The 23,760-nt window shown below is 37.2% G+C and overlaps 1 protein-coding gene across 1 annotated transcript in view; it reads right to left on the bottom strand.

Annotated features, from left to right (window-relative positions):
• LOC134665470 (protein dachsous) overlaps positions 1 to 23,760 on the bottom strand; it is a 328,769-nt gene that overhangs the window by 13,687 nt on the left and 291,322 nt on the right. Inside the window, exons 3-8 of the mRNA XM_063522448.1 lie at positions 23,132 to 23,309; positions 20,849 to 21,322; positions 5,241 to 5,413; positions 4,257 to 4,486; positions 3,515 to 3,701; positions 2,698 to 3,124 (exon numbers count right to left, since the gene is read on the bottom strand). Of these exons, the coding sequence (XP_063378518.1) occupies positions 2,698 to 3,124; positions 3,515 to 3,701; positions 4,257 to 4,486; positions 5,241 to 5,413; positions 20,849 to 21,322; positions 23,132 to 23,309 (1,669 nt within the window). The remainder of the gene's footprint in view (positions 1 to 2,697; positions 3,125 to 3,514; positions 3,702 to 4,256; positions 4,487 to 5,240; positions 5,414 to 20,848; positions 21,323 to 23,131; positions 23,310 to 23,760) is intronic.

Below are 23,760 nucleotides of genomic sequence, written 5' to 3'. Positions count from 1 at the left end.
ATCCTGTCTGCGATTGCGTTGGGGCTTACGTTTGGTTTGGGCCTCTTTGTACTTGTTCCGTCAGTCAATTTTCTCACTAGGTGCCATGCCTTTTTGCTGGAGTGCGTAAAGTTCATTTTTTGAACAGTTTTCTCCCATTTCTCGCGGCGAGCTAAGTCGAGTGATTTAATGACTTCGTGGGCTGTGGAGCGGTCACCAGTACTTTGGAAGTCCTGCCAAAGATCTTCTGTGTCCTTATTCCAGCATGGTATATATTGCCGTCTGAAACCTCTGGGTATAAACTCTTTAGTGGTAGCTAGGAGTAGTTTTTTAAAGCGTTCATAGCTATCCGGGACAGGTGGGATCCACCTGATGCTACTATCCAGTTTCTTTTTGAAACCATCCCAGCACGCTTTCTGGAAGTTCCAGCGGGGGACTGGGTAGGATGGCACGATAGGTATCTTGAGACCAATTTCGAACACAACAGGACGGTGTTGGCTATGGGGGAAGTCTGCTAGTACCGTTCTTTGGACTGGAAGTGGGTTACCTTCTGTATCTTTTGTTACAAAGGCCAGGTCGGGATTGTAATCTCTTCCCCAGCGCGCCGATTTAAAAGTTCCCTTACTCTTGCTATCGTATACTAGGTAAGAATTCGTAGCGTCAGCCCATTGCATCACCTTCTCACCGTTGCAGTCGTTCTCTTTATACCCCCAGCTTGTGTGATGACTATTGAAATCCCCAATATAAAGAGCGGGATGGGAAAGTTGTGGGAGGATAGGGTCTGGCCATTTGCTGTTTGGTGGTTTGTAGACGTTGCAAAATTTGAGTTCTCCAAGTTGGACGATGTTAGTGGCAATATTTTCTTCATTTAAGTCGTTTGCTATTATATGACATGTGGGAGCAAGAGTTTGGCGGACATAGACAGCTGTACCATATTGGCCATGGTATGTCGCTGCGACAACTGTATAGTCCTGGAGCACACCTCTCCGTAGAAGCTGGGCATCATCCTTTGTATGGGTTTCCTGGACAAGGGCAACGTCAATGTCGTGATTAAATAGAATTTTCTGCATGCATTCGGCTTTTGCAAGACTCATCCCTTCAATGTTTAAAGAGCAGACACGAACAGAAGGTTCTATGTTCCTTGTCGTATGGTTTTGTAGCGCATTCGCGGTAGCAGGTCTAGTTGGCATCTTGGAAGGTATAGAAGAATATATGTGACAAATCCAGTGAGGGCTGCGAGGTCACGGGAGCGACAGTGCAGCAGCCAAAATTTGTTACTCGTTTAGCACCACCCGGAGGTCACGTGTAGGGTTATCTAAGGTAATTCCTACGGACGTGGAGTAACATCGATCCCAATTACCTATGATGAGCATAGTATGTAAAGTTAAACTTTGTTAAACTAGTGGCTCTGTGAGCTGTAACCTCGCGAACCCCCATAGCTCTGCCATTTTGAAGTTTCTAAAACCAAATTGACCAAAAAATCTATACAATTATTGAACCTGCTGACCAAACTTCACGAGAAACGGCTTAAAAATGCGACCTGTAGACAAGAACATCCCTCCATACGATTTTTTTTTAACCAAGCTGAAACGGAGACCTTCGATTTCGCTGGGTCAATAACTTACAATACCTACCTAGTTACATTACTTTTCAATCTTATTTGTAAGTAAGCTTACCTACGAATGTTTTCGAATGATAGTCTAACCTAGATTCAATATAAAAATATGAATTGTAGTAAGTATTAGTTAAGAAATTCTTTTGTAATTTAATTAGTTAATTACCTATAACTATATATTATTGTTAAAATGAAATTGCATCATGGTCAAGTGACACAAATTGCTTCAACTGAATTAAAAAAAAAAACATTTCTACAATAAAATAGTTATTCGTCATAATGCTTTTCCAGATAATCTTTAATTTGGTAAATAACAGTTCAAAATATCCACCGTAGTCTACAGAATAAAACACATTAAGTAAAATCTAAAATGGCACAATAATATTCATGGGAAAAGTGCTCTCAATTCCTAAAAAGTGCGCAGGTATTATTGTGGTTTGTTTGTCCGGGCTGTTTGCCCAGTCGATGGGTCTTAAGGCACAACATACTTCGGGTTTTAGCTTTCAAAAGCGCCGGCCATCTAAACAATGCGTTGAGAGGTAGGAATTATTCTTTAGCTGATCAAATAGAGGATAGGATCCTCGGCTCGTTGGGCTTACGGTAAAGTTGCATTATGAATGAGTATGAGTATTGTTTATGAATTATTGCTTTCGAAATAAGTTGAACTCAGCTTATGTAATATTATAATATTATCTAAAAGTAGCATTCAAATGTGTTAAATGTGCTCTTACTCTTGAAATATTATTTTTATTGAAATCAATTAAACAAAACACTAATTGTTTAACTGTTATATTGTTACTTAAGTGTATAAATGAGATCATTAGGTATGTTTTAAAAAGTTGAAGCGTTTCGTTAAAGGTCATTAAAACATAATATGAAATTATTTGTAATTTTGTGAATTTTGGTACCATTTATCGTGTACAACGCTAGCTTCTCATAAATAATAGTAAGGCCAGACCCTAAGTATCATCTCTTAAAAACGAACAAGCTGAGATTTATTTGCGTTTACGCACTTCAATCCTCTACAAACAAACTCCACCTGAGTCAAACCGCGTAAACCTCAACGAAACGTTTACCTTGAATAAGAATAACTTTCGACTCACCTGTCACCGGGTTGATAGCAAAACTAGTATTCGTAGGAAACAAGCTGTATCTTAACAGTGCATTGTCATCTAGATCGGCATCTGTTGCGGCTATTTTGCCTACGAATGCGCCAACGCTCATATTTTCCTCTACTTTAAATTCGTACGCCGCTTTTGAGAATACAGGATCGTTGTCATTGGCATCGATGACGTTGATGATTAAACTTGCACTTGCTGATAGAGGAGGCATGCCGTTATCAGTGGCAGTTACAGTCATTTTGTGGTGCGCCGCGGTTTCTCTGTCAAGCGCCTTGGCGAGGTAGACCCAGCCCGTTGTGGGTTGCACTTGAAAGAATCCTTCGTTGGTGGTGTTGTCAGATGATATGATCCGATAAGTTAGGCGGGCATTGTTGCCTGTGTCTTTGTCTATTGCTTGAATCTCTAAAATCTGTAAATAATTTATGATTTAAAACAAATTCGTAATATAATAATACATTTCACTTTACGTAATAGTTTATCTAGATCTCCAATTAGTGAATTGTAGATGAACTATTACATATATTTATAAACCTTTTCTAATACTAACTTAAAATGGTTTATTCATGCTCTAGATCTACTTTTGGGACTTTAACTGCACAACAAGGCAAGGAACAACAACCAACAAACGACAAAAACAACTGGACTGGTTTTGCTCAGACAAGTCCAATATTAGGTTTTTAAATAGCACTAGCACGTCAGCTACGACACTGACGATTCTCGCGGCATGTTGTCTGGCTGACAGTCTTCTTTATTTACCTACTAGACTAAGCTTCAAAATATATTATTTTTCAAAACGTACCTTTGTATTTATAGCTTCAGACTCTAGCACACTTGCACTGTAAGACTCATGCTCGAACACCGGTGTGTTGTCGTTGACATCCTGCACATCCACCGCTAAAGTCAGGTTGGCGCTCAGAGATGGCGCTCCGCCATCTTTAGCCGAAATCACTAGAGTGTGACGCACCAGGTTTTCATAGTCTAACGGCCTGCAACAAATTATTGACGTGTGAGTATCATCGCATTGCATGTTTAAAAAAATTGGTAAGAAATAGGTACACAATTGAGTAACTTAAACACACTACACACAAACACACACTACACTGAAATTGTATCCTTTTGAAAGCAAAATAAAGATAATAAATAATTCTAAAGTCAGCGTGGCATACAGAGTATAATAAAAACCGGCCAAATGCGAGTTGGACTCGCGCACGAAGGGTTCCGTACCATTACGCAAAAAACGGCAAAAAATCACGTTTGTTGTATGGGAGCCCCACTTAAATATTTATTATATTCTGTTTTTAGTACCTATTTGTTGTTATAGCGGCAACATAAAATACTTCATCTGTGAAAATTTCAACGGCCGGCGGCCTAGCTATCACGGTTCATGAGATACAGCCTGTTGACATACAGACGGATGGACGGACAGACGGACAGTGGAGTCTTAGTAATAGCGTCCCGTTTTTACCCTTTGGGTACGGAACCCTATAAATCACATAACGACAATGAAATGCCAGCAGGTATTGAAACGAATCATAGCGTACCTCAAAAGAGTGACCAGTCCATGCTGCGCATTAACAGCGAACGTATTGGAGGGTCCAGTGGCGGACACCAGCTGGTACGTGAGCTGGGCGTTCCTGCCCTCGTCCTCGTCGGTGGCGCGCGCCGCGTACACCACGGAGCCGACCACGGCGGACTCCGCCACGGACACGCGCACAGACGACGTGCCGAACTCGGGGGTGTTGTCGTTTACATCTTCTAGGGTTATTTGGACCTGTGGAGCAATGGAGAATTATAGTTATGTAAGAGGCGGGATCGATAGGGCGTTTTCAATCAGCGACAGGCAGTAGTTGTTGAAAGAGTAATTTATTTACTTCGAATTTATATTTACAGTTTGCAACAGTGCACAAAAAAAAGGTAACACAGTCCGCGTAAAGGTGTAGACCCACAAGAGTATGCAGGAGCAAACACCCTTAGCACGAACGTAACCATTTGTATAAAATAACCGTATCACCTATCCAATCTATCATCGAATCTATACAATAAACAAGAATCAAACTTAGAACTTAACTATTCTACGAAAGACAAACGCTTGCGCGTTCTAACTCGACGCCACCGCCATCTAGTGAGCGGTTTTGCATACTAATGTCGAATACATGCCGTGAAACGGTGATAGACTAACGTCTGCGCGTTCTATCTCGACGCCAGCGACATCTAGCGATTAATTGGGTAAACATTTCGTATGGGAGGTGGTGTCACGTTACAGTTTTACTTTTTTAATTTTATTTAGACTCTCTTATCTTACTCTTCTTTATCTTATAGAAAGAAAATTAGACCATTTTTTTATTATTAGGTACTCTCATTTAAGGCGTTGCTAAAAAGCATAAATCTATTAGGCGAACCGTATGCTTGTTTTCCACCAACATGATTTAAAACTTATGATAAAGCGCGCAACGCAGTAGCCTTTCCCACGACATAACGCGTGGAAAAACGCTTTTTGCGTTATCTACAGCGTTTTTACTGCCTACCTGTGTCTGATCAAAACTGGCAGAGTTCCCGCTCGCTGCCCTCACGTTCAGCAGGTACGAAGCCCTGGTTTCCCGGTCGAGCGGGCCCGCGGTCCTGATGGCGCCGGTCAGGGGCTCCACGGTGAAGTGGCGCTCCGGGTCTCCGGATATGATGCTGTAGCGCGGCTGCTTGCCTGGATAACATAATGGTTGGGTTATTCTTACAATACCGACTATACTTCGTTTTTTTTAGCATTAGAAATTAGGTAAACAATCTTGATGTGTCTTTTAATTGAAAAACACATTTTGAAAATAAGTTACGGCAAATATGTAACAATTATGAATCTAATACGATTATTTATATTCTTCTGATTTCATAAATAATAGATTTATGTTTTTATAAAGCGTTTTTCAATTAAAAGACATGTCAAGATCGCTTACCTTCTTGCAAGTTCTTTCTAATGCTAAAAAAAACGAACTATAGCTGTTTTGCAAGGACTTACGGCGCGATTCGGGAAATGAATTAGACATTCACTAGATATGAAATAGTACCGATATGTGACGTTCCACGGCAAAAGGTACCTTATGGCCTCAATAATATTGGAGCGGCTTTAATAATAGCGTTTAAGCGCCGACCGTCATAGGGTACCTTTTTACTTGGAACGTCACATATCGTTACTATTTCATATCTAGTGAATGTATAATGCATTTCCCGATCGCGCCGGTAAGGTAGTTTTTTTACCGCTTGTGCTTATCTTGAAAACTGAAGAAGCGAAAAACGACGGGTAAAATGAAGAATTTTGAGCAACGCGAGGCACAAGAGTTATAAAACTTTCAGAAACTTAAAAACCAACGCGAATAAAATACTAGATATGGCACAAAATTCTGAGCTGGTTTATTGGTCCGAGCTTATTCTGTTGTTTAAAGATAAATACTTAAGTAATAAGATTTTTTGTCTAAATAAAAAAAATACCACATAAATATAGGCGTATACATACACAATCTGGCACACAACATATAAAATAAGAAAGTCAAACAATTTAATATGACAGGCACTATACAGGGTGTCCCAGAATTCGACGTCAAGCCGTAAACGGATGATAGACGAAGTCATAACAGCCGGCCTAGCCAAGGTTACAGTCGCTATCGCTTCGACAACGAAAAGCATTATGTCTCTCTATCACTCTTCCCCATTAGTGTGACAGTGACAGTTGCGTTTCGATCGCTACGAAGCGTAAGAGATTGGTATTTTGGCTACGCGGCCAGTTATCATAAAAATACAAAAAAAAATCCAACTCATGTTCTTTAAAAATTATGGTCACTTTAAAAATTCACTAAAAAATCCACACGCTGTAATGGTTCTTTAACTCTTGTTACTACAAATTCCATAATTTATTCTAAGTTTTTTTTATTGTGTAATCTTGAATAATTACAGGGTGTGGATTTTTTAGTGAATTTTTAAAGTGACCATAATTTTTAAAGAACATGAGTTGGATTTTTTTTTGTATTTTTATGATAACTGTTATGACTTGGTCTATCATCCGTTTACGGCTTGACGTCGAATTCTGGGACAGCCTGTATTGATGAGTGATGAGATTGAGATGAAATTGAGGCACTACATACCTAATATGAGTGATTATTTGTAACATTTGAACATTTTAAGGAGAAAACATATATTTTTAACTCGTGGTAGTTTAATATCATAATATCCCAGAATCTGGAATACCCGTCTCGATTTAACCGACCCCAGCTTTGACTGACCACGCAATTTACGGTCACCCATAAATATTTATATCCCTATTATGTTACTTTCGATCAATCGTCCATGGTTCCAGGAAGATAGGTTTGCTTGTCTGTAGCCTGTGAATTATGGGAAAATGTGATACTATTCAAAAATAGCTAGTTTACAAAGTTCCCGAAAACATGCAAATACGTCCCTACAATGCACTGTAATGAAAAAACTTATAGGGTTTCTTTCATAATTTCGTACATCGTTGATAATTAGAATTAGACCAAGAAAAGTCTGCAGCGATTTTGATAGCCCACACAGTGCCAGTGTTATTTTAAACGTCAAACTTCTATGAAATTATGTCGTATAAGTAACACTTGCAGTGCGTGTGGGCTATCAAAATCGCTGCAGACTTTTCTTGGTCTAACTCTAGAATCTTGTTTTATGTAAAGCTCAAATTTTAACTTACACTAATCAGTAATATTATTCCTGAGATTACTCGTACATAGATAGAAAGAACAAGATACTTAATTAAATATTTATCTGAACATATGTCAGGTACTTAACTCAAGTGAGGTTTGCTTCTGTGTGTATATGTGTGAATCAATTACGTTTATTAGGTAACACTGTAATTTCATAACCCCGAAAAAACGTCTTATATCTATCAATTTTTAATTGGCAGCTCTCGCAACGATTTAAAGGCGCTCATTGTCGACATTTTTTTGGCGCTTTTTGCGGTCGTTTTTGGGCCAGTTTGGGCACTTGACGCTCAGATTGATATACCGTCTTATTGGGGACATGGCGACGGTCTTTGTTTCTGCGAGTGGGATATAGGGCTGCGAAATTCGCAATATACCGAAAAAAGCGTCATTGGAACGTTTTGTGTGAGTTTTTGTGCTAAGACTTTTTTCGACTTTCAGGATCTGGTTTTTACTTTGTACATTAAAAATAATAAACGACAACAAAAGAGGCATTTAACAGGGAGATATGCCCAAAGGTGCTGAAGATTCCATGTGCACGTCTGTACAGAGCCTTATTTGGCAACAAGAATTGAATATTCTTTCTTATAAAATGTAAACCGTTGACTACATCGAAAAACACTTAGGAATACATGTGAGAACATATTGCTTTATTTAACAATGGTCAGATTTGGTTCGATAAACAACTATTGCTAAAAACACCCATTTATCGCCACTAAAAGTCAAATGATGGTAAAGTAAATAAGTGAAAGTGTCAACCCTATACCTCTCCCTCCCCCCTCCGCCTGCACCCCCGCGACACCCCTTTGTCTCCTCTCTGTTTATGCAGCCGCTCAGGCGAAACGTCGTCCCTTATTTTCGGTCACTGATTTTACAGAATTCGTCCTGGTGCCAGGTAGCTGTTTTTCTTTTATTATTTCAATACGCCTTCTTTATAGGATGTTTTGGCACTGTATAAAGGTATGATAATGAAAGAAAGTTGCTAAAAGTCTGGAAATGGTACTGAGATACATCTCGTGATATATAACTTTTAATAAGTAAAATTTACTTAAACTGTTCTGAAATAAAAAGTGCTCAATTGACTTCATATACATAGAGAAGCCGGCCGTATTTGTGTTTTTTTCGCTACAGCTGCACTGCCATTTTGGCTGAAATCTATATGCATATTTTGCTGTACCGACATGTTGCAGTTTTACCAAATATACGTAATTAGGTATAATAAAGATGCGTTAATATTGACCTTTGTCAAACCGGATTAATTAAATTTAAGAGACCTGTCCGCTAATTCGATTTAACTTTAAGCTTCTCAGTCTCATATATTTAAGAGTGAATTTTAGTCTTAAGTTATTGTAATCCATAATTTTATTATGATACAAAACGGAATACTTAAAATGCGAAATTACAAGTCAGTATTACGTGATTTCAAAATCCCCCGACTTAACTTTTGAACTTTTTACCCGACTACGGCAATGTAAAAGGAGGGTTATGATTAGAATTCTGTTTGTCAACTACTCTGTAGAATTCATATTTAAGCAACTCAGTTAGTAAGTAAGTACCTATGATTAATCCTGAATCCTGAACAACAACAGGCAAGGATCGTTAAGGGGTTCGTTCATGTCTATTTGTTTTTATTGAACCAAAAAATAAGTGTACAATTACCTAAACAATTTTCCATGCACTAACACCATGATTATTTGTTTGGTCAAGTATGATATGATATTTGACAATTATTTCTTCAATAATTTTGACATCTATATATATATAAATGCAAGTGTACTGACTGACTGACTGTCTCATCAACGGAGAGCCGAAACTACAGAAGATAGAAAGTTGAAATTTGCACACCAGATCACATTTATAAAGTGTACAAGAAATAAGAAGCGATTTTGAGAGATCAACCCCTAAGAGGGTTAAAAAGGGGATGAAAGTTTGTATGGGGTTCAAGTCAATTAATAAACTTGGCTTAATCTTGAGTTTGCTAAAGGAGTCTTAACTGTTTTGTGAAAACTAAACAAGGCTTGTCCTTCGTTCATGTTGTATCTGTAATCAGAGCCAGCCCATCAAAAGCTAACCTCCGAACCTTTTGATTCATTAAATCCCGTGCCATACCTTTACTAAATTTGCATTGCCCTTCTAAATTGACTCCATTAGGTACTGAAGATTATCTGCTCACGAAGGCAGCTCAATTAAGGATCTTAGGAATTGTTCACTGAATCAATTTAAATGAATTAATTATCAAATAGAAGCTAGATTATCGCCAGTGGGAATAAGCTTTTTATCTGATGGAACTGGATTTAACAAAGGAACTTCTGAGAATCATTAAAAAGATCTATTTATTCCATAACTAGTTTTCTTCCGAGGCAGTAGTTGTGTGAAATGTATATTTCCAGCATCGAATTTACTGTTTGGAAAAAATATATTAGTATGCAGTTTTAATAAGTTAAGACTTTAACATAATTCTATTGTGCTTTGATTATTTTGTAATTTGATACAAAACATAGGTACTACGACAGTGAATAAAATCATTAAACACTAAGCCAGGACGCAGAAAGATAACTTAGCATAAAATAATATTCAATTGTAATTTGATCGTGATTTTTTAAGGATATGATTAAGTGTCAAAAGTGATGTTTCTGGTTGAAGAAATGTTATCCTAGGAAGCGCCTACAGGTATCTCGTGGAGGTTAATTTTAGTTGCACAAAGTCAACATAGGTGCCACAATTAGTTTAGGCATCTAATTGTGGCACCTTGAATACAGCTTGAAGATGTCTTACAATTATTCGTTACAGCTTCGCAAAAATCTTGAGGGTAATTCCTAAAGCGGAATGTTGTAATTGTATTGTATTTTAAATGTTTTTTATAACAATTACGTGCAAAACATCTTCAGATTAAATTCGGCCAAATAGCGGCGGGAAAAAGTCGAAAATAATTGCGGTATGCTTGAAAAAGAAGTCTAAAATGTTGGGAGCAAAAACTGTCGCCGTGTCGAGGTCGTTGACCCGCGCAGGATTTATTCGACGCGGGCGCAGACGATTCGTATCCTTGGATTTCTGGGCAATGGGGATTCGAATTTTAAATTTCGCCTCCGTAAGAATCGGGTCTGTGCGAATTTATATGAAGTTATTCAAACACAGGCGTTGTTATTTTCGCTGCTGATTTATTAAACTTAAAAATTATATTAAACAGGTACCTAGTCCAAAATATATTTCCTTACACCGTTTATTTCATAGATTGATCAATAATGTCAAAGAAATAGAACACGCGGTTTTCACAATATTTTATAATCTCTAGTTATAGGAAATACCTTACTTGCATTACCTATATGCTTAGTAGTTAGTAGTAGGTATGTGTTTTTTGATGCAAAGCCTCTTTAAAGCTTGAATCATTAGTCATATTAATCTTTACATAATAATCAAATATCGATTTACTTGGCCCTCCACATGCGTGTAATCATACCAGATATATAAAGCAATTATTTTATTAGACGACGTAGTAATCTATTTTAGATTACATAGATTAAGAAAAGAAAAATATCTAACAGCGCGTTTATTAATTTGCAAAAATATTTGGTATATTACCATATAAATTAAATAAGAATTTTTTGTGGCATTAAATTATGATAAATGATTTAGGTATATTAACCTAAGCTGTACAAAAATCATAATACGAATCGTAGTCTGGAATTTCGCTGGACATTTGTCAAAACACGCTACAAGTCCGGATCTACAATATATTATATTTTTTTAATTAATGAATGTTTATCTCGGGGCAAGTTAGTCATAAATCTGGCGGGGGCGTGCTGCAACATCGAACATAAATGTTATGGAGCTCTTTCTAATTAAACTCAAGGCTGGCCCAGCTGGCTTAACGCACAGAATAAAGCGATTTACTCATTCGAGTTCAATTGAAATCAGAGGGTCTACCGCGAGAATCGACATTCGCAAATTGCGGGGATCTTTCTCTATTACTCCAATGAAGGCGTAAGTAGAGGGACAGAAAGATGCCAGCAATTTGCGATCTTCGATTTTCGCGGTTATAGCCCAGTTGTCGTTTGTGGTCCTAGATTAGATAGGTCTCGTGCAGATTCTATTAATAGAGTATATTATGTCCCACTGCTGGGAAAAGGCCTGTTCCATTCCAGGCTAAAGTGAAGATATATGTTTTATTTGATTTATATTTGTTATTTACCAAATTCGTATTCAGATTCTTTTATGACCGGATAATAATCGTCCGTAACTTATTGACTTTTTTTCAAGTAAATAATTGGTACGAACTTTGTCTTAAGATTATTACTACACCTTGTAAATGTGGCTTTTCACCATAACAGGGTAATAAGTAATGAACAAACAAACATGCTAATAACACCACAAGTCTTAAAGAGCAGACTAGGTTGACTTGTCAGATTCGTGGCGCTTGATTGTTCGTTGCATATTAATTAGCTAACACAGACAAATAACATCATCAGTAAACATTTTTAACCTATTTAAATATAACTAAACACTCACTCAAAAACAATGTATCAATAAAACACGACAATTCTCAAATATGCTTAAGTTTTTCCTTTAGACCACGCACTGGGTGTACAATGTGATATAATTTTTAAGAGATATCTTCTCAAATCTAAAGATTTCATTTTCTATATCGGTTCATTCGCTTACTTTATTGCTTTTGCAATTACAAAGTTGCATATTTGCCAATAACAAGGATATATCTAGTTTAGTTCTTAAACAAGTGCTTATACGATACGTTAGAAGGATAATGTTTTAGAAGCCTTGTTTTAACGAACGTTGAATTGTCTTTTTTTTAACACGTTCGCGGACGCTCAGTCACACCAGTTGGACACCTAAATTTTGTATGGAAATATTGGGACTGTTATAGCATTCCTGTCACTACAAATATATCTTTTAGGTTTGTATATGACGCGTAATGCTATGCAAGGCGAATGCTATGCAATCCGCGTCAATATGAAGTATATTTTTTATACGCTATGTGACAACAAATGCTATACTATTCGGATGCATAAGCATGTCTGTCACATGACGCAGTCAAGATGGGATTTTATATGACATCGCATGTTATAGCATTCATACATCGTGCTCAATGGACTTGATGGCTGAGACTTCTGACTTCCTAAGGGCGCGATTTTTGCTCTAAAGACTCATTTGCTGACCTCTTCAAACAATTTTCTTCTTCTGTTTTGTTCCTTCTTTGCTTATCATTGTAATATTGAGTCCATCTCATGCATGCCCCATGCCAAGCACGTTCGCTGTTCATTCGACCTCAAATTATGTGATACTACCTACAAATTATGCGTTGGAGACCGGCTCTAATCTAAAGGCCCAGTCATGGGTCTCATAGCATGTTGTAGAGAGCCGAGTTGCAATTTTGAGCTCTCTTAAAATGAGAGGTTTGTTCTTCTAGTTGTCCAAGGTATACGCAGCATTTTACGCCAACACTACTTCTCAAAAGTGTCAATATGTACCGCATTACACTTTTTCAGTTCCCTGTAACGCACCGCCGCGTTAAGTTCTGGACGTAAAGCGTCCACCACTTTTCCTGCCAAGCGATGATTCACCCAACTTTATATTCTTTTTCGGATGCATCTGCACCAAATACAAGGCATGAAATATACACAGAATGATACCACAAATGCGTGTCATAAGGTGCTTACCTTGTGGGAGGTGATCATCGAGCGCCAACAGGCTATAATTCACAATTATATGACCAAAACTATGACTAGTAACGTAATTATTTCAATAATAGGTATACACATTCATGCCTCACTTTTTCACATTAATCGTTAACAAAATTTTACTGTAGTATAATTAACAGCAAGTAAACACGTTTGTTTATTAAAACACAATGAAAAACTTAAAGAAATTGTAAGAAAAACATTAATTACGATTTTATAAAAATACGTCAAAATCGCTATCGCGCACGAAATTGACCCAAATTACATGTGTCCACTCCCAGACGCGCCTGCCGGGCTACTAAGGGAGCTGCCATACAAAGACGAATGCTATAGCATCCGCGTCACAGAAAGGGGGGCCAATTTGGAGACGTCACAGGATAATTTTTAACTTCGATAAAACTATGTAATATGGCAGTACGCATTATTTGACTCTGGTGACTGGTAGAGGAAAAGTTGATGAATAATATTATACTGTGGTTAAGCGGATTGATAAGCATTTCAATGAAGAAATTTAAAAAGAATAACGGATGCAATAGCAGGCGCGTCACCAGGAGGAGTACAAAAACGGATGCTATGCAATCCGCGTCCGCGAACGTGTTAAGAAAGGTTTAAATAAATAAATAGGTATCAAATTGAAGGTATCGAAAGATCATTGGTATTTTTTTTTATTTACCAGCGCAATATGTAGTTGTAGAGGGACACTAGTTTAATTCCCGTTTTTAAGACGGTATTTGTTCACTAGTCCAAGGTGCAGGTTGTCCCAGTTTAGTGATCGTTTTATTACTTGTATTATTTATGCACGCACAAAATTATCCGCTATCTCTGTCGGACAATAGCGTTTCCCATAGACAAGTGTGCTAACGGTCGACGGCAATTCAGTGATTTAGAGGTATGCGCGTTACAGCAGAATAATCGTGGTCGTAGCGGCCGCGGCTCACACCATGCTGAATGCCATCTATACTTCTAGACTCTCTCATTATACTCTCTATAATCTAGACTTCTAGAGTGAGGAAAGTTTGTATTAGTATTCAATATAAGTACGTCGCACTGGTACACATTTAACTGTGTCGTTAGTAGACTGCTCGACGGTATAGGGCTGTACGAGTAAGTACTACATAAGGACATACTTTGACAGTACAGAGGAGACCGAGTAATGTTATGAAAATTCAATCTAACATCTAAACGCGCCAACCACCAAGAGAATCGTCAAGGTCGTATCAAAACCAGTTGTTAATGATGATAATGTTAACATTAATTTAAATTTACTTCACAGCGAGTTTTACAAACGATTTGATTCTATCAGGTAATTTACACATAGCACAGCGCGGAGCACGTAATATCAGTTTACTTATTGAATACGCGCCAGTGTGTATAGGTTGCTTCACGAAAGCTGGCAGACTTCATATAAGAATTTTGACAGTTCAGTATAAATAAAGATGGCATTCGGATGGCAACTGCAGATGCATTACTGGTGCGGCTTTGCTGAGGGTGCGGTGTCTGTCAATCATCAATGCCGCAGCACTAACGTCGCAGCAGTATAGGTACATACAATGTAGACTAACCCCCTTATTCATGAAACTTTACGGGCCTGATTTAATTACATTGTATTTTATCCCTTTCCTATAAATACATAAGTCTAAATGACAGATAAAGACAAATGATTATTAGCCAATTGTAACGCGTTTATGAATAAGGGGGGTTTGTACTTAATCATCATTTGACGACCGGTCTGGCCTAGTGGGTAGTGACCCTGCCTGCGAAGCCGATGGTCCTGGGTTCGAATCCCAGTAAGGGCATTTATTTGTATGATGATACAGATATTTGTTCCTGAGTCATGGGTGTTTTCTATGTATTTGTATATTATATATATATATCGTTGTCTGAGTACCCACAACACAAGCCTTCTTGAGCTTACTGTGGGACTTAGTCAGTCTGTGTAAGAATGTCCTATAATATTTATTATTTATTATTATTTATTTATTTATTGTATCTTCCATATGGACATAATGAAACGTGAAATGTTATTACACAGCAGTGTAACAGGCACCCGTAGAACTCGCCTTGTTGTATAAATATTAGTGAAATGCAACGCTTTGCGGTGAGATAGCCGTGCTTTATTAGCCGAGCCCTGATTTACCAGCGATGCTCCGACCTATGGCGTACGCAGTATATAGCTTACTCAATACCTAGCTATATGTATAAATAATTTAGTAATAAACTCATACCTATGTAGGAAAACCCCAGATTTTTACAGTGATAACTTTTCTTTGTTGCCCAAAGTGATGAAATGAAACCTTGTAATAATACATACAAACTACATACTTAAGATATATTAAATAAGTAAGCACGGAACAAATCAGATTTTACATGTGAAATCAATTTAAAATAATAAATAAATTAAATATAATAATAAAAAATAATAATTTAATATTTAATACATATAATAATAAATTAAATTGTTACATATTTGCCGTGACATTTTAAAAACGTTCTTTTCAATTAAAGTATTTAAAATTATTTACAAAGTCAACTACGAGTAAATTATTGTTGTAACATTATTATAAAGAGACAAATACGTATAAAACTTTTTGAAGTGCATATTATTTGCACTGCTCGACAATACAGAAATAAATAAGGAACCCTAAAAACGCCGGACGAATCTAGACACGCGGCAGCGTGTCAAGCCAAGTTCAAGCAAAGGAACTGGCTAGCCAGCGCCGAGTGTAGTATTACACGAACCACTTGGTGCCACTTTTGACCCTTCTATAACTCAAAACATCTTTGACGTAAACACATAAAACTACGTGTGTTTAATTATATCCATAAGGATATCTAGAAGCCCAAATTTCATGAAGCTAGCTCAAACGGTTATAAAGGTATGAAGGTCAAAAAGTCGTAAATTTTAAGACTGACTTATGACTTATAGTACCTAAACCTAACCTACTTCCAGATGACCTAGAAGGATGTAATTTGGAATCCAGCTTGGTTATTGTGTGTAACCGTAGGAAAAAATCTAAAAATAAAATAAAGTTAAAAAATAGGGGGGGTCCCCATACAAAAAAACCACTTTTTATTGGGACTGACATATAAGTACCTAAACCTAACCTACTTCCAGATGACCTAGAAGGATAAAATTTGGAATCCAGCTCGGTTATTGTGTGTAACCGTAGGAAAAAATCTAAAAATAAAATAAAGTTTAAAAATAGGGGGGGTCCCCATACAAAAAAACCATTTTTTATTGGGACTGATATAAGTACCTAAACCTAACCTACTTCCAGATGACCTAGAAGGATGAAATTTGGAATCCAGCTTGGTTATTGTGTGTAACCGTAGGAAAAAATCTAAAAATAAAATAAAGTTAAAAAATAGGGCGGGTCCCCATACAAAAAAACCACTTTTTATTGGGACTGACATATAAGTACCTAAACCTAACCTACTTCCAGATGACCTAGAAGGATGAAATTTGGAATCCAGCTCGGTTATTGTGTGTAAGCGTAGGAAAAAATCTAAAAATATAAAAAATGTTAAAAAATAGGGGGGGTCCCCATACAAAAAAATATTTTTTTATTGTAGCGTTGGAACCGCTACAAGCAGATATTTGAAACTACCCCAATATATGTATTATTATATTTGCTATATTAAAATAAAGTCAAAAAATAAGTGGTGTCCCCATACAAAAAACTTTTAATACGCTCTAAACAACCGGCCAACGGTGTGTCGTCGGCGGCGCGCGGTACCACATAATTATACAAAGAACAGAAGTAAAAACCATACAGCGGAAACACAAGAAAAAACATTAAATCTCAATACCTGCCTAGTTTTCTTTACAAAAAGTATTGATATCCCACCAAAAACATAAATGTAAAAAAGGAGAGCCAAGTTCAATACAAAAATTATGCTTGGCTGTGGGGCTCGCCGCAAAAAGAATGGAGATCTAAATGAGTGCCACTGCCAAGTTCTATGCAAAATCCAAATATGTATTTATAGGAACAAAATAACATTATAAACAAGTATTAAACTCTATTTCTTTGCTTTATTGGATACCTATAACAATTGCTGTTATTTAAAAAAATGTGAGATCTTAAAGTAGGTTAGATTTGGCTTGGCCAGGTTTTATCAGAATTACAATATATATAAAATGATTGATATAATGAAAACTGGCCAAGTCAAATCTAACCTACTTTAAGATCTCACATTTTTTTAAATAACAGCAATTGTTATAGGTATCCAATAAAGCAAAGAAATAGAGTTTAATACTTGTTTATAATGTTATTTTGTTCCTATAAATACATATTTGGATTTTGCATAGAACTTGGCAGTGGCACTCATTTAGATCTCCATTCTTTTTGCGGCGAGCCCCACAGCCAAGCATAATTTTTGTATTGAACTTGGCTCTCCTTTTTTACATTTATGTTTTTGGTGGGATAATGCTTAATCGATTTGCCAGCCAAATTGCTTCAATTACATAATTCTACATATCAATGAATAAAGTCGCAATATTGCTGACTTAAATGTACTTTACAATCTACAAGGCATTTAATACTTTAGGCAGTTAACTCACACTGCGTTGTATTCGTATAAGAGTGGTGGTAGTAACGGCGTAAGCGCCTCTAGTGTTAGGACCTTCTTGTTTTAAAAGAGTGTCTTGTGCGCGAGCGCTGCGTAGGGTTGGTCCGCGGATTGACTTACGCGAGGTGTTAATAAAGGGAATGGACAAGCATTACAGGCATGGGATCATATTGGAGATACATGGAGCACGGAGATATTTAATGATTACTTGCAATTAAACGAACAAATTAGGTGGACCTGTCTGTTATTGATGAATTTGGTTTTAAAGTGTAGGCTACATATTATACAAACCTACCAAAACTTGAAATTTTTGAGTTAAAATATTATAATGAAATCTGTGTATTGTAAAATAGGTATGCACCTACATTTTCATAAAATTTTAGATCTCCGACATAAACGCAACCCGTTAATATTATTACTACTGTTATATCTACTACAAATATGAATCTTTGAAATTTTCATTAATGCGCACCTATCGAAAGGAAAGACCTAAATAGTTACCTATTAAGCCGATCGCAGTGATTCCTCCTATTACACCAAAGCGTAGTGAATACGTTCAACTCAGTATTTACGCAGTGGGCTTAATAACTATTGTGTTCACAAATAGGTATCAACAATATCAACAACCAAAATCTTGGTGGAATGCTCATTCTATGACCAGACTACGACCACGCGTTGTACACGAAATAAAGGCATTTGAAAATACAATTAATAGCTCGGCAGTAAATAAATGAATAGTTTAAAAAACACTAGAAAAATACGCATCTCACAAGTGCAAACACGACTATGATACGATATTCCATCATGGAATGCCAGTGCCTATCTTCCGGCTTCATCATCAGACCTTGAAAACTAATCGTGGTCAAAATTCATTACAAGACTTGTCTAACGAATCCAAACACAGCTATGATACGATGTTCCATCATGAAGTTCCAGTTCATATCTTCCGGCTCCATCATCAGATCAGTTCGACAGTACCATATTATTTTATTGTCATCAGAACTACAGAATACAGCTGCCAATTTTCATGACACTACGATCCTTGGAAGATGGTTAAATTAGTTACCTTAGATTTCATTACATAGTTACATACAGGTCGACCTAATAAAAGCGTGTTAACATAGACAATGATAAAAACGCAATACCCATAGGTCAGAGTGTATCCGCTTTTTGTAATGTTTTGGTGTCGCCGGTGCTTTAGCGTCGGTGTGACAGCCAGCGCGGTGCATCAAAGCCGCTCCGCTCGAATCGGCCCGTTTAATTGATCCCAGTATTTTATTGCGCTGCGTTTATAACCCTTTCGGGAGTCCAATGTTACTCGGACACAATTTGTCCAAATTTTATTTTTATCTTAACTTCAAGAATATTTAACCTCTTAAACGCATAACTATTTAAATATTTGGATTAAAATTGACGGATTAACGGTACGGTAGTGTTAATTAATGGTAACAATTTAATTGAAGAACATAAAAGCGAAGACTGTAGTGTTGAAGTAATTCGATAGGTACAGCAATTGGTACCTATAATTCGAACTTAGGAACGTGGTTGAATTGGCATACCAGCGTGTAATATTAGAACAGAAAGGCGTGAGTATGTCATAAGAATATTTGAATGCCACTAAAGGCTGGGGGAAGGCCGCCAATCACGGGATCGTGATCGCAGCAGACAATGGACGATTACGGATTTGTGCATAGAAGCATCCTTGTGGTGTAACAAAGGCGCTGATGCGAAAGATATAGCCAAAAATCTTAGATATTTACTTGATATAATATGGATAGGTTATTTATTATCTAAATAGATCAGTATAACATGTCTTAACCTCCTGAAACCCAGAAGCAATTGTTTTGTTATTGAAATTGGAACCCTTAGTTACACAATAAAAGCTCATAATAGATTGTGGACTATGTTAAAAAAAAATTACGCAGGGACTTAGGAGGTTAAAATATGATACAGACCTACATATACCTATAATAGGTGCCTTATTCAAGGCCAAGGAATTTAATTTCAGTACCATTTCGTGCCTTGTCACAGTGACAATAGTAAGAGATCCCCAGCGGGTTTCTTATTGATTATCACTGGTATTACGAAATGGTACTAAGATTAAATTATTTGGCTGTGCAATCGTGCATGGGCACGAATTATTTATTAATCATAGCCAGAACCCATTTGCACAACCCAACCTAAGCTGGAGATTATGTAGGAATCAGTTATTTAACTTACATTAATCGATCATATAGGATCTCTTACCTACTTATTTAAAATCAATAAAAAAGAACCTTAAGATATAAATTATATTATTTTTTGGAATTTAAACAAAATAATGAGCTTGATTTTGCTTCAATGTATTGTTTAGAGCAGCTATATATAAATTGACCATAGTTATGCAGAAAACGACCACCTCAATTTTTTTATCAATGCAGAAAGCGACCAATGCTACTGAGTTAGGGTGTAAGTCACTTTGACAAAAATAAAAAGTTGGTCGCTTTGTACGCTACGGTCAATTATCGAATATTATTATTATTCGATATTACGAAGCGTAGAATGTACTTTAGTTAAACTATTCCGATCAAATATCACCTCAATATGAAGATCGACGCCGGCGCTCCTGCCTTACCTCCACTCCCAGTGGCACGAGCTCAATAAATTTGTTCAACGAAATGAAGCCATAAGGTTATTCGACTCCACAGAAGCTCTGTTTCTGCATTCATGTTGACTCTATCCTTAAGTAGTTTTCGATGTAAGTAACCCTAAACGTCTCTGTTAGCTTTCTTTTCGAGGAATGCTATCGGATCACTAATGTTAATATTACTTTTTTCTCAAAATTTGATATTTAATATGTGGCATTGATTTTAGAAAGTTAAAATAAAGATAATGAAAACGATATCACGAGCAAATGCACATAATATAATTTTCCAAACAAACCTGTCTGTCTAGGTTACACAAGAAAGGCAAAGGATAATTATTTTATATGTCGTATGCTATTAGTGCTTGTCATAATGTTAGACTTATCACGATGTTATTTACCCATTAATGGTTTCTGCATCATAGTTCGCTTCTTATATTACTTTAATCGTTAAAACCTTTCAAGCACAGCTATCACGACAGAGATTTGAATATCCATGTTCCACCTTACCAATAGAAATTACAATTTGCACTTACCTCTTTCTGCGACAGTAGCTTTCAAGGTCCCGACAAGATGTCCAATCTTGGCATCTTCTTTGACGTGGAAGTTGTATCGCGGCTTGTCGAACAGTGCCGAACTAACTCCGGCATGCATCACAATGATATGCACCTCGGCGGTCTGCGGAGCACTCAAACCACCCCCGTCACTCGCAGACACCTCCAAGTCAAATTTTCCATTCGCCCTAATTAATGACGGCTTGGTAACGAAAATTTCTCCCGTTGCTCTGTCAATTCTGAAGACGTCAATGTCATTTCCGTTCACGATTCTGTAGGTTATAGCTCCATTTCGGCCAGAGTCCGCGTCTGTAGCGGTCACAGCGACAATAGGCTCAGAAGATGATATTCTCCCTTCCTTCAGCGAGACGTTGTAGTCCTTAACAGTGAATGCGGGGACGTTGTCGTTCGTATCGAGTACTTGGATCTTCACCACGGCGGTTGTGGACAGGCCCCCTGTGAATAAATAAATAATTGGTCCCTTGATTGTTTGAGTATTGTTGTAATGCTATGTTTAATTGACAGCGGCTTGATTTATGCCGATGTCAACGTGCTGTACGATACTAAAATCATTTGCTTTTGTTTTGCAAGTGTTACATTAGCGTTTATAGACATAACTGTTTTATTTATGGGTGTGTTATGAAAAGCAGCAATGTAGTACGAGTACCTTCTTCATCAATGTATACACATATTCTGGTACACATATACACACACACATATTATAAAGAAATGTTAATAACATAAAAGGGTGGGTGTAAGATGTTGGTTTAGAAAACTTTTAAGTAACGGTTTTAAGATTGAAATCACAAAGTAAGAATTGAATTATATGTTTAAATATATATAAAAAAAACAAGAATTGCCGTGCAATTGAGAAGAAAAAGTGTTGAAGGCCCTACAAAATTTCCGCCATGGCATTAAATTCATGATAGTGTTTATCTACTTAAGACTGAGAATTTCCAAATTCCAGTTCTCAGGCCGTCGGCAACATAAAGTGAGACGAGAGGAAACAAAAAGAGTGATAGTTGGTTCAACGATAAATCAGCGGATGCCTGACACTTGCGGAATTTAATTTCGCGGACGAGTGTATTTTGACCAAAGCGCTTTGAGGATCGATCGTTAGTGTAAGTGGGGAAATGACTTAATTATCAACTCGACCGTGCAATTGCACGGTTTACAATTTTAGGATAGCTCTTTAAATACACTCACAGTCAAATACAACGATTATAACAATGTATAGATAGTCTGTAAACAAGGAACTCGTTGTATTTATGTGACGGTTGCCATCATTGCCAATTGTGGGTAAGGGGGATTTCTTGCTTAACTTACATAAAATGCTTACTTTTTTATCAACCTAAATTGGACTTCGCACTGGTCTAATTCCTGTTACTTCGGGTTCTAATAGTGTACTTAATATATAATATAACACCTTAAAAAATATAAAACGTATTTAAGGAAACCTTCTATCCTTTTACCCAGCCAAGAGTGATAATGCCCTTAATCCATTAATTTATATGCAATTCGTGATCTGACTACACACAAACACCTTTGGTCGGTATAATAACATCTTTATTCAACAGTTTACCAATAAACATGCTTAGGCAAAGTCGGTCGGTGGCATCTTCGCTAGGTTTTTTAACAACAACCAGACAAAAATTATACAATGTTTATATGATTCTACTTTTATCGTAACTAGAATTTACAATTTAAAGCTATAAAGTGGGTTAATGATGATGAACTAACAATATTATATTATCTAAACAGCATTCGCTTCTACCTATATGGCTGTAGTATCCATATGTCCAGAATTACTGCAGGATATAATAAAACAAATGTTGGTGTTTGGATTATTGACATTTGCCGCAGCAATGCTGTATTTCAATATTTGCAATACTGCAGCTGTAATAGTGATCCAATCTGAATCTGAAAGTTGCCTAAAGTAATGTTATTTTTTTGTGAAAAGCACATACAATTCACTCGAGGTCTGTGTATTGCAATGCGTCGCTAAGTCACTTTTGTTTGGCATACTGATGGGGGCCAACCAAGCCAAGATGACTATCGTTTGCAGAAAACAAAACGAAATGCTATTGTCTGTCTATCACTCTTCCATATTAGTGCGATAGAGACAGATAGCAATTCGTTTCATTTCTCTGCGAACGATTGTCATTTTGGCCTGGTTCTGAGGAAGGTAAGCACTAGTGTAACTCGATAACAAATCACGAAGTGTAATTGTTGCCGAACGGACGACTGTAAAAATCCCACACTTACCTCTATCAGTAGCAATAACAGGGAACTCGAAATCAGTGTTAGCCTCGTAATCCAAGGGTGCGGCCACACAGAGCTCGCCGCTGTCCGGCTTCACGTCGAACTGCGGCCGTGCTAGCGCGTCGCCAAGCGTGTAGTTCACGATAGCATTCACTCCGCAGTCCGGGTCGATTGCCGACATCTGAGGACAAAAAATACCATTATTATTAAACTGTGAGTAAAGTTCCCATAAAGTAATATAGGCATACAAGTAAACAGGTCTTGGAAAATACAACTGTACTTATAACATTCATACATCGCGAAATCCTCTACTTACTCTACTATTAAGAAAAGTATGAAAAGAAAAGAAACGGCGGGCTGTTGGGGGGCGGACGCGAAGAACTTGGTGCGCGACATAGGCCGGGAGGACCCCCGCTCCGAGTCGTTTCTGGTACAAAGTCTATCCATAGCCATCCAGCACGGCAATGCCGCGAGTATTATGGGCATTTTAGCACCGGAAGCATCTAGGAGCAGCAGCAATGTTTAGTTAGTAACTTGTGTGTGTTTAGTTTGTAAGTATGACTAACTGTATGTATGTATTGTGCAATAAATTTGACATATTATGAAAAGTCTCATCACTCATGCGTCCTCAT

Source organism: Cydia fagiglandana, chromosome 1 (assembly GCF_963556715.1).
Source record: "Cydia fagiglandana chromosome 1, ilCydFagi1.1, whole genome shotgun sequence".
NCBI lineage: Eukaryota > Metazoa > Arthropoda > Insecta > Lepidoptera > Tortricidae > Cydia > Cydia fagiglandana.
Note: the sequence above shows the minus strand (reverse complement) of the source record. Positions and strands in the feature narration are given on the sequence as shown.